The 12,415-nt window shown below is 35.2% G+C and overlaps 1 protein-coding gene across 2 annotated transcripts in view; it reads right to left on the bottom strand.

Annotated features, from left to right (window-relative positions):
* The window catches only part of Prkg1 (protein kinase cGMP-dependent 1), a 1,051,642-nt gene that overhangs the window by 126,639 nt on the left and 912,588 nt on the right, over window positions 1-12,415 (bottom strand). For both annotated transcript variants that reach the window (XM_042689193.1, XM_042689194.1), the window contains exon 8: window positions 6,503-6,568. In XM_042689193.1, the coding sequence (XP_042545127.1) occupies window positions 6,503-6,568 (66 nt within the window). The remainder of the gene's footprint in view (window positions 1-6,502; window positions 6,569-12,415) is intronic.

Here is a 12,415-nt window from a genome sequence, read left to right as displayed (position 1 = left end):
CATTCTGGGTTCTAATATATAAGGCTTCCCAGGCTCTTGCCGGGCTAGAGTCCTCTGTGATCTTCCTAGCCCAGTTTGTGGACTTGGTATTTCTGTTTGTTTTCTTCTAGAACTTGGAGTTAAATACCTGAAAACAAACCGTTTAAATAGAGATACAGGTGGACCCATTGCAACAGTAAGATGTACAAGTCATTATGTTGAAAAACGAATTTTACAGCTTTGGCCGGGCAGGGGGTAGGGGGTGAGGGTGGGGGAGTATGGGAAGGGATAGGAAGGGGAAACAAAGGAGGAGGCAACAATGCTTGCATTACCTTGCCCATGTAATTGTAACCCCTCTGTACAGTATTTTCACAATACAAAATTAAAAAAAAAATACCTGAATGGATAAAGCAAATGGGAATGGAGAAAGGCACCATCCCACCACAAATAAGACTGGGAGGAGAGTTAGGCAGGGATCAGTGTCAGGTGTAGCTGAGCATATTGAAGATCAAAACAGAAGTCACTGTGGGGCAGGCAGAATGACTATACTTGCACTGGTAAAGGAATAAGTATCATCCTAATACAGTCAGAGATTTGTATCCAATTGATTTGACCTATATATTCAATTTTCAGTTGTTTATCAAATTTACAACTTGCTCATTTCAGTGAGGGTAAACATCATCTATTATAGGGAGCATATATTTCTTATTATCTTTCCTTTATCTTTTTCTTTTCTTTTCTTTTTTTTTGCGGGAGAGGGTGATGGGTTGTGGACTTCCAGTTTTATAGTGGTTAATTGGAGATCAGAGTCTCACAAATGTTCCTGCCCAGGCTGGCTTTGAACTGTAATCCTCAGATCTTGGCTTCCTGACTAGCTAAGATTATAGGTATGAGCCACTGGTACCTGGCTCTTATTATCTTTCTTAATAAATACTTAAATTTTTTGAACTGGTTCTAATGCCAAAGTATTAAAAGTATATAGTATTAACACTTCAGCTCCAGTTTGAGTGCTAAGAAATTGTCTTCAGCTGGCCAGTTCCAGTGACTTATTTTTTCTTCCTCCATTTTTGATGGTGCCCGTTTACTACTATAATTATTATGATTATGATTGTGATTATTCTGCTATTCGTGTGTGTGTGTGTGTGTGTGTGTGTGAGAGAGAGAGAGAGAGAGAGAGAGAGAGAGAGTGTGTGTGATTGTATGTGTATATGTGTGCCAGTCGTGGGGCTTGAAATAAAAAACTCAGCACTCTTCCTAAATTTTTTGCTCAAGATTAGCAATCTATCACTAAGCTACAGCTTCTCTTCTGGTTTTTATGGTGAATAAATAAAATAAAAATTAAAAAAAGGTCTCATAGACTTTCCCACCTAGACTCCCGAATAGTTAGGTTTACAGGCCTAAGATGCTGGCATTCAGCTGTTATTCTATTATTTATAGACCTTGGGACTAACATTGGTCTTGTGAATTGCTCTCTATTCATTAGCTTAGTGTAATCATCTCGGTACTTTTGAATACCTTGCACAGATATGTCGTATGTTTGCTCTACAGCCTTATATTTAGCCTTTCCTCCAAATTTCACCATTATTATGTGTCAACACAATGCATTTCTTTCAAGTTAGTTTCTGATCTCCATTTACTAGCTGTTGTCTCATTAATACAAGGGGGCAAGATATAACAAAATACTACACAGTGTCACCAAAGGAAAAGTCTTTGCATCAGCCATATCAGCGGTGTGAATTAGTCTTGGTGAGGTCCCATATATGGATGCAGGAATCACCTGACATGACTTAAGTTTGGGGGAGATCTCAGGACTCTGGGAATGTTTATTTTAATCCTAAATTATTTTATGTAAGCAATGGTCTTAGTAGCACACAAAATAAGACATTATTTTATTTTGGCATTATCAGAAGCAATAGTTAACATGATTAGTGACCAATATCACACAAGAATTGACCAGTCCAAATGGGCATTGATCCTAGTGTTAGCTACCACTTCTTTATTTGCTGGAGTAATAAAGATCTAGAATGTCCTAGGAGTGTGTGTGTGTGTGTGTGTGTGTGTGTGTGTGTGTGTGTGTGTGTGTGTGTGTGTGTCTGTGTGTATGGTCAGGAGGATAAGATGATGAGTGTTGCCAAGGAAAGCGAGGTAGACATATAAAGAACTCAGATTTCTACTATTTACCATTATGAGAACATTTCAGTTTTTTTATCCAAAATGGCCCTGTTGCAGAGGTTTGTCTATATTGAGGGATGAAGTTAATATTATAACTTGGTTCTTCCTGGTAAACATTTTATTAAAAAATTCCTTAGTTGTTAATTAGAGTTACTTGTATTTTTCCTGGTGATAAATTTCATAAACAAATCGTTATTCCTACTTACTAGTAGTCAAGAAGTAATATCCTTGAAAACAATCAGAATGACCTTCAATGTGTCAAAGAACAGTCAGTTATGATACCAGGAGTTCTGGCTTCATCAACAGCCTCCCATGACCTGATAGAAGTAAACACTGTGTAACAGACGACAGAACACCAGGAACTTCCTTTGATATTTATTAGTTTTCCTGGATTCCAAACTAGGTGGCACCAAAGTTTCCAAGTTAGTGTATTTTGTATATATTTAAGGTATTTATCAGAAGAAATAGATTATTTCACCTTTTAGATAAATTTCAAAATTTTTGCTTATTGCTGGCCTCATGAGTATCCTGTAAGATGTCGATCCTCAGAGTATGTCTTATGAGAAAACCAAGTATCTGCTTATCATTTTGTGGTTTACCAGTAAGCATTTCTTAAAAAATTCTGACTTGCATCATTAGTAACAATAACAGCCCTTTGCTTTCCCTCTGGAATGATGAAGCTTAATCATTGGCTTCTGGAACATGCTACCTAGCTTGTAAATTTGTGGAGGAAGCTCTTTTTGTTGACAGATCTAATGTCTACCATCTGTTTGCCCAGGATGAAGCCCCAGTGCTCTTCTAATTGGACATCAATTACTCGTCAGGAGCTAGATTTTGAAAGCGAAGCTTCAGCCACAGCTTCTTCATCTTCTTCTCTCTTTTTTTTTTTACCTTTACAACTGTGTATTAAACATTGGTGGGAATCCTAACTTCTCTCCTAAGAGTATGCCTATGTACTTCTTGAGTTCTTAGACTCACTCTGTCATTCTGTGTATGCTTAACGTTAGAGCTATCCCTTGGTATCTTCTTAGTTATTAAATCAGGAGCTTCCCCGTGCTATCTTTTAAGAAGAAGGGCACTTTTTTTTCTGAAAGATACATTTATTAGGGATTCCTCAAAAGTAAAGACGAGGGATGGGAAAGTGGCTCAGTGGTAGAGCTCTTGCCTTGCATGCCTGAGGCCCTGGTTCGATTCCTCAGCACCACATAAGCAAAAAGAAAAAAAAAGCCGGAGGCGGCACTGTGGCTCAAGTGATAGAGTGCTAACCTTGAGCTGAAGAGCTGAGAGACAGCGCCTAGGCCCAGAGTTCAGGCCCCACGACCGGACCCCTCACCCACCCCAAAAAAAGTAAAGACGATACAGTAGTAGGCAACCTTAATAATGTAAATCTTTGATGTATTGGAATTATGGGGAATTTATAGACCACCTGTATATGACAGTAAGGGCACATGAATGCTTACTACATATCTCATGATGGACATGCACTGTCATCTATGCTAAAGTGAATGGTTTTCCAACAAGTTGTATAATTTAGGTAACATTATCCCATTTTACAGGAAGGGAAATTGATACTTAGAATTAAAGCACTCTCATATGCCCTTAAAATTGTATAATCAAGGTTCATCTCTTTAGCCTTGTGTAACAACCTATTTCACTTTCCACTGTACACGGTGTTTGCTGGGGTTTGAAAAAAGAGAAAATTAGGATGAGGGTAAAAATATATATGCAATGCTAACTGGGCCTCTTTATCACTGACAGCCTCATTGCCCATAACCTTGCTTTGCAGTTGTACACCAATACTTTTTATTGCTAACTGTAACTTAAAATCTGATTTTTCTAAGCAGCCAGTTTGTCATACAGTGTGATATGACCTTGTTCTGATGACCCAGTTTTCTAAAAAAATCTTGGTTGTGAATTGTTTTAATTTTTTTATTGTGAAAATGCTATACAGAGGGGTTACAATCACATGAGCAAACTAATGAGTACATTTCTTATCAAGCATTGTTGCTTCCTCCTTTGTTTTTCCCTTACCATCCCCACCCCCCACCCCCCGACCTAATTGCAAAGTTCGTTTTTCAACATAGTATCTGGTTGTGAATTTTTATTTCACATGTTTCCCATTTGTTTTACTTAGACATGTAAGCCTCTTTTCTCTTGTACTGTTCTCTTGGTTTCTGAATTCCAATGTTTTCACTGTTTAATAAAGTCTCAAATATTTCATGGTTCTTTTCTTTGCTTTTTTGTCTCCTAAGTGAATTTTACCAAATTCTAATCTTTTTCCATTTGTTTCTTCTATTATCCCAAGGGATTTAAACCTATCATATGGCTTTGCCTACCAACATTTCATAGGCAATTTCTAAGATATATATGATTTTGGTTGTAGTAGGGGGTTTTGAATTCACAACCTCGTGCTTGTATTTCGGTATAGACTGCTTCTTTTTTTGTATTTTTTAAGGTTGAGTCTTACTTTTTACCTGAGTCTAGCCTGGGGCTGATCCTCCTACTTCTGCCTCCTGTGTAGCTAGAATTTTAGGAATGTATTACCATATCCAGTCCATTTTAAGCCAACTCCAAGCAAGAGTTCCTGGCCCACATTTCCTATCTTCTGCTTCATTATATTACTGGAATATCATTGGTCCTCTCAAAGGGATTATCCTATATTCTTGATCATTTTCCCCATCTCAGCCATATCTCTAATTTTTCCCTGCCCTTTACATTCAGTTAGATGTTAAACCTTCCCATTTTACCTGTCCATTATTATACATTTGTCCTATTCATGGTTTCATGCTTACCTACTGGATGTATACATCTAATCAGAAATTCTGTCAACCATCATATACGGCATTCTCAGATGAATCTACCGGACATGTTGCTATAGTGACATTATTTTCCTGTATAAAATTATTGAAGCTACCGTTGGTATGCATATTTGTTACTATACCTCTTTTTACTACCTTTATACAATGTCATTCTAATGGCTCTTAGTTTCCTATGAATACTGTGTATACTAATAGCAATATGCATATTGACTTTCTTAAACCTTAAATTCATGCAATATCTTATTTTTAAAGAAAACTTCCCAATTGTTTTCAGAAATAGCACCTTCATTTTTCTGGGTTCCTTTGAAATTATATTCTGGACTCTTATGATTTCTGCCTCGTGGCCCTTTGTGTGCTTGTCACATCTCTGGTCAAAGCAGCTCACCCCCAAACATGCAGAGAGACTTCTGCTTTGATTCTGGGCCAAATGTTATGCTATGGTGGAGATTCACTTCAATATAAACTAAATAGAAGAAGATATGAATGGACAATTGTTGCTTCTGATAATCAGACAAGGAATAACTATTTCAGACTTGCTCATGGATGTTGCTGTCATGTTGCAGCAGTGTCATTGTCCAGGTTCTGAGGGGCCTCAGATGTAAGATTTGTAAATTAAATGAGAACTCTTTCATCCTTTGCTTGTTCTGTCTATTCCTCAGTTTTATGCACACTGATGTTCACCATGTATTAGAAATATAGTAGGTGTAGACCTACTCACGTGGCTATTTGATGATACCCTTCAGGTCAAGCTCTTGACATTTATGATAAAAAATTATTTACATACACTGTAATGAAGAAAAGTCAGTTCAACTTGTTCCAGATGGTATATATGCATGTTAATCATGTTTTCTGATTATCAATAAACTTATAAGTGTAATTTAACCTAAAAATCACTCAGGATATAAAAACAGTGGAGTCAGAATACAGAGAATAAACAAGACAAGGATAAAAGTCATGGAACAATCTTTTTTATGTCTCCAGATATATACATATACATATACATATACATACACACACACACACACACACACACACACACACACACATACACACAGGTTCTTCTTTCTCCAAACTCTCTTTCCCAAATCCTTCAATTATAGGAGTCTCAGGTGGAGGAATAGCAAAAACAAGTAAAATATACTCATAGCAACAACAATAACAATGATTCTAAAGTTACTCAAATAACCAATGTTACTTGAGCATCTCCTGAGTAACTAGATACTTTACAAAAGCTTTGACATGTTCCCATGAATCTGGAAAAATAAACCTATGGCATTTCATGATGCTCAATTTTCAAAGGAGCCTACTGAGCTGCAAATCACCATAGTTAAGAACCTTACTAAAATCAGAAAGCTGAAATGGCAAAAGCAAGGCACTTCCAAGAATAATGCATAATGAGAATCAAATATAGAACTAATTTTAAAACGAAAAGATAGAAAACAAGTATTAATTGCCCCATAAATTATGTCTAATTTCAGAAATGTATGTTGCTGATATGAGATGCTATGTGCATAGCAAAGCAATGTACTTACTCTCTGTCAATCACAAGGCAGGTGACAGCTTCTGCAGCAATTACATTAGCTGTTCTTACATCTTCCCTGTGTAAAAAACATAGAGGTGTTAGGACAAAACACTATTTAGTGTCAAAGACAAGTATCTATTGTGATAAATTCAGAAAATATATTAAATAATATCAATTCTGGTCATGTTGCAGATTTCATTGTCTTGAGCGACTGCAGTACCCTTGCTGATTGAGCTTGTTGCTCTAATTTTCAAATTTAAGGTTTTACTTACACAAGTGGAACAGAATTTTATATCTTTTTGCTCTTTAGGGAAGTTATGATTTAATTGGGTGATAGTACAGAGAATAATAGATGTGAATAGATGAAAGTTTTTAGAGGCTCGAAAGCTATATCTCAGGAAATTGAGCAATGATCCCACTTATATATGAATTTGTCATTATACCCTTGAGAATAATGGATCTCTTTTATTGTTTCCCTGTTTATAGACACTGCTTTCTTGTAGCAAACTGTCTAACAATTTATGGTCTGCTGTTACTTTTCTCTGAAAAACTTATGCTTCAAAAGTATTTGAAAAATATTAGTCACACTGATATATGTGAAGAGTATGTCTTTAGAAGCACATCACTTTCCACTGTAGTAGTCTACACCAATCTCTTAGCCCCTTCAAGATCTTGGCCAGCCAGTGTCTCTTATTTTCTCCTGTTATCAAAGATAGGTTTGGTAAATTAATATTGAAACATGTTAACTGCAGCACTAGTTACCATAGCCAAAGTATGGAATCAGCCCAGATGCCCTCAATGGACAAATGGATCAAGAAATTGTGATATATATGTGTATATATAGCTTTATATATTATAAAATGGATTTGTACTCATCCACATCTATTTGTACTCATCCATTAGAAAAGAAATACAAAGACCTGGAAATATTATGTAAGTGAGTTTCAGAGAGACAAAGGATACATGTACTCATTTATAAGTGGAAGCTATTTAGCTTGTAAACTGACAAGTACATACCTTGGGTGGTATGCAAGTGTATATAAATATATTAACTGAAATATGGTATACTCAGGGGTAATATCACATACTGTAATTCCTTAGAAAGGAAAAATCAAAGTTCAGCCAACTAAGCCACCAGGAAGTGGGTACTTGAAAGGATGGGATAGAGTCAAAGGGAAAGAGGTAGATGAACGGAGGGGAGACGAGGGGTAGAATGCAGTGAAGAATCCAATGTATATCCTAATATTCAAATGTTTTTTTTTTCTTTCTTGCGATTGTTTCTAACACATTTATAAGATGATTTCTTTGTTGCTTTGTATGTCCCTCCCCAATGGTATAACCCCCTGCTTTCACTGTATTTGGTGTTGGTATAATTTGTGGACGGGAATGACAAAAACAAACCATTTAAATAGGGATACAGGTGGACCCATTGCAACAATGAGATGTACAAGTCGTTATGTCAAAAACCAACTTTACAACTTTGGCCGGTCGGGCGTGGCAGGGGGAGAAGGGGGATAGGAAGGGATGGGAAGGGGAAACCAAGGAGGAGGCTACAATGCTTGATAAGAAATGTACTCATTACCTTGCCCATGTAATTGTAACCCCTCTGTACGGTATTTTCACTATAATTTTTTTTTAAAGAAGAGTGAAGGAGGCGAGGCACGGTAACGTTGATCAAGGTACATTAAACTGATTTGTTAATGGCAACTCCTTTCAACTAGTACTTAAAGATAATAATAAAAAGAAAAGAACTTAAATAAAATTGTAACAGTGCCATTGTCATAATATTGTTATACCTGAAAATGTACTTTTTAAAAATAATAATAGACTTCCCCAGGTTATACACTATAGAGATAAATGTATAGGACATAAGATAGCACGTACAGTAAACAAAAAGTGAAGTAAACCAGGCACAAAGAAACATAGGTCCCATGGTTTCCCTTATTTGCAATAACTAGTATATGTCTGAGTCAAGCAGAAAAGGTCAGTTAAGTTGTTAGGGAAATGAATCCTAAGATATGTATTCAAATGTGTTTTTTTTTCTTTCATGCGACTGTTTCTAACACATAAGATTATTTCTTTGTTGCTTGCATGTCCATGTCCCTCACCCACGGTATAACCCCTGCTTTCACTGTATTTGATGTGGGTATAATTTGTGGAGGGGAAGGAAAAAAACAAGTCGTTTAAATAGGGATACAGGTGGACCCATTGCAACAATGAGATGTACAAGTCGTTATGTGGAAAACGAACTTTACAAGTTTGGTGGGGGAAGTATTGGGAGGGGGGAACCAGGGGGAGTATGGGAAGGGATGGGAAGGGGAAACAAAGGAGGAGGCAACAATGCTTGATAAGAAATGTACTCATTATCTTGCCCATGTAATTGTAAGCCCTCTGTACAGTATTTTCACAAAAAAATTATAAAAACATCACAGTCTTGAAAATGAAGTTGCTCCCAGTGAATTTTTATATTTCCAAACCATACTGAATCCTGATATACACTTCTGAACTCTATGATTTCTCATTAGTCTTTTCTTGTTGTTTAGCACTGATCTTAGGTTACAGTTGCTTTATAAAAATAATGAATACTTGGTATTTGATAAAACAAGTTCTCTCACAATTTCTTCTTTTCAGAATTATTCTGATGACATTCATCATTTCCTGCATACTCTAAGATCATTTTTCTGCATCCAACACACATTGAAATTCTAATAGAGTTGTATTACATTCATACATTGATTTCAGAATAAGCAATTTTGATAATGTTAATTTTTATGTGGAAAAACATAGCACGACTCTTTCCACTTGTTCAGATCTAGTTTTATGTCTTTAACTAAGATTTTATATTTTTATTAATTTGGGCCATGCTATGTAATGAAAAAGTATTCTTAGGTATTTCAAATCAGGTTTCTTTCTTATGACTGATATCCCTTTCCATTGTTTCCATTTGTTTCTCCCCAGTTGTGCTATTAAAGAAAAAAAGCACACTCTATCATTATATACATGTATATTATATATACATATGTGTATATGAGTATATATATGTACATATATACATTCACACACACACATATATGTTTAATTTGCCCCCAGTACTAAATTCTCATCTGACTTCCCTAGTGACTTCTTTACATTCTCTACCTTTTGGGCAAACTGACTTTGTTTCAACAACAAACATGTCCTATTTATCTTATGAGTTCTGCATAAGATACTTCCATTAGCCCTACATATTTCTTGCTATTGTCTGCCTAGCTTAATCTTGTTCCTCCTGTACAACCCAGGCCAAATTCTGCTTACTCAAGGATTCCATCTTGAACTGAACAGGTCAGTTTCCCTTTTATAATCTTTTATTACCCTACACATCTTTGTGCAAACAAGCATCTCTCACCATTTTTAATCTATACACCTGTCTATGTGGTCTTTTGATTAGAGTGTCCCTTCCTTTAAGCCATATGAAGGTAGAGAGTATGACTAATTTCCCTCTCCATTTTATCCCAAAGCCTGATATATAACAGGTACTTAATTAGTGTTACAAGAAAATATGCTAACATTCTTTAGTCCTGGGGTACTATAGTAAAATTCTGGATCTAACACTACACTAAGTTAGTGCTAAACCCTGTTCCATTACTTACAAGCTATGTAAGCATCAGTAAAGTGGAAATGAAAACTCATACACACTCATGTGCAGAGTTAAGTAATATTATGAAAGGTAAACTTAGCCTTGTTCCATGTATATCTATTTATTGTTTCTAATTTTTCTCCTCTCCAACACCATCTCTCTTGTTTATCTTACTGCATCCATTATCCAGTGTCTTAAAAAAACCAACACATCTCTACAGTTATTAGAATATATTTGTGATAGGATAAGTTACATTGCTGCTAGCCTTAAAACAACCAAAAAACAAAAATATTATCATAGCTTTATAGAAAACATCATATGATATCTCTAAATTGATGTCCATGCTGAGTATTTAACATTTACCTGTTTATCGGTGTTGTACACACCTCTAATACCAGAATTTGGGAGGCTAAAGTTAGAGGATCATGAGTTCAAAGACAGTCTGGGATACTTATCTCTAATAAAACCTAATGAATGAGAAATCAATAGCTTATTTATAAGTATTTTCATATATATATATATATGGGCATACAAATTATTATAGATGCATTCATCACAAATGTCTAATAATTTAAGATTGTATTATGTTATGTAGCCTAAATTGAATATACTTTTAAAACTGAATATAGTTATCTCACAAAACAAAACAAAACCCACAATAACAATAAAAGAAAAACACATGGATATTTATAAATACAGAAGGGGAAAATATGAAATATTCCTGGAATACCATAATAATAAAATGGAAATATTTTATTGTGAAACAGAAAATTTGGACTTATGGGATAGAATCAGACTTAGCTATTAATAAAATAACATATATTAAAGAAAAACGAAAATAGCATTGGGAGAAAACTACATATTCTACAAGAAAGCAGCAAGTTTATATTTGCCATTCTTGAATACTAGTACTTGTAAATGAACTATATTAAACAGTTCATGCAAATTCTATGCATTGCATATAACAAAATTCAGTTCCTATAGCTCATATTTATACTTGAGGATAATCACACATAGCTGGTGAGTTGTGAGTTGTAGCCTTGGATTCTGAACACACATTCATCTGTCTCCAACGTCATGCTCTTTGCTGCTGTATACAATCTTTTTTTTTATTTTTGGGTCCAGTTGTGGGGCCTGAACTCTGGGCCTGGGCGCTGTCCCTCAGCTCTTCAGCTCAAGACTAGTGCTCTACCGCTTGAGCCACAGTGCCACTTCCGGCTTTTTGCTTTGTGCTTATGTGGTGCTGAGAAATCAAACCCATGGCCTCAGTCATGCAAGGCAAGCGCTCTACCACTGAGCCCCTTCCCAGTCCCGCTATATACAATCTTATATATTCTTTTTTTTTTGTATACCAATAAAAGTTTAATTCTCCCATCAGAGTTTAATTTCACAATTACAAATGAATTAAAATTCAAAAGAATATTTATATTCATAATATCCATTATGAAAATTATATTAAATTGTTAATAAAACCATTCATGAATATATGTATGGTCTCAAATTATTAGACTTTCTATATGTACCTAAATCTAGCTGTCATGTAATTTCACAATAATGGTTACATAACAAGAGGAATTTATTCAATGCCAGGCTCACTAAAGGCTAAATCATACTACTGCTAATATGCCATTGTTACTCCACTATTGAGATTCTTAATGCCATTATCCATCTCTATGCAAGTATGCAGAAACATCATCTATGTGTGCTCTGAGATTATCCTTTTTATGAGATGCAAGATGCTATATGTTAATATTAAATTGTATTAATTTCTCATTTGAAAAGAGATTTCAAAAAGCTTCTAGTGAAATCATATTACAACACCTTCAAAAATCTGTGATTCTTATGTATATTTATTTTCCTTGTGAGTTTCCAAGAACCACGTTAAGACCAAATGCCATTTGGATTTAGATATAAATTATTATACACTCACATAATACAGGATTCCTATGATGCTACTAAATGTTTTTACCCTTTCATCACTATTATGATTCTAGTTTCTGCACAGAACATACTACAGATTATCAGGGATTTCAGGTAATCCTGTTTAAACACAGAAAAATAAAAGACAGAGATAGCATTCTTTTTCAAACTTGAGATTTCATTTTTAAAAAGTTACTTTTTGGCTAGTTATCATATTTAAAAATTCCTAGTAGGGGACATAGATTTATAAAAAAATTACCATGACAGAATTTTATATCTAGTATATGGAGGTAATATCAACAAGACTTAATTTAAAAACTTACACACACAACTCACAGTATCTCTGAATGCTCAGGACATTAGGCTTGCTTCTTTCAAATAAATACT

This window comes from Dipodomys spectabilis, unplaced genomic scaffold (assembly GCF_019054845.1).
Source record: "Dipodomys spectabilis isolate Male_0828 unplaced genomic scaffold, ASM1905484v1 ptg000125l, whole genome shotgun sequence".
NCBI classification, from domain to species: domain Eukaryota; kingdom Metazoa; phylum Chordata; class Mammalia; order Rodentia; family Heteromyidae; genus Dipodomys; species Dipodomys spectabilis.
This window is presented reverse-complemented; position numbering and strand designations above follow the sequence as displayed.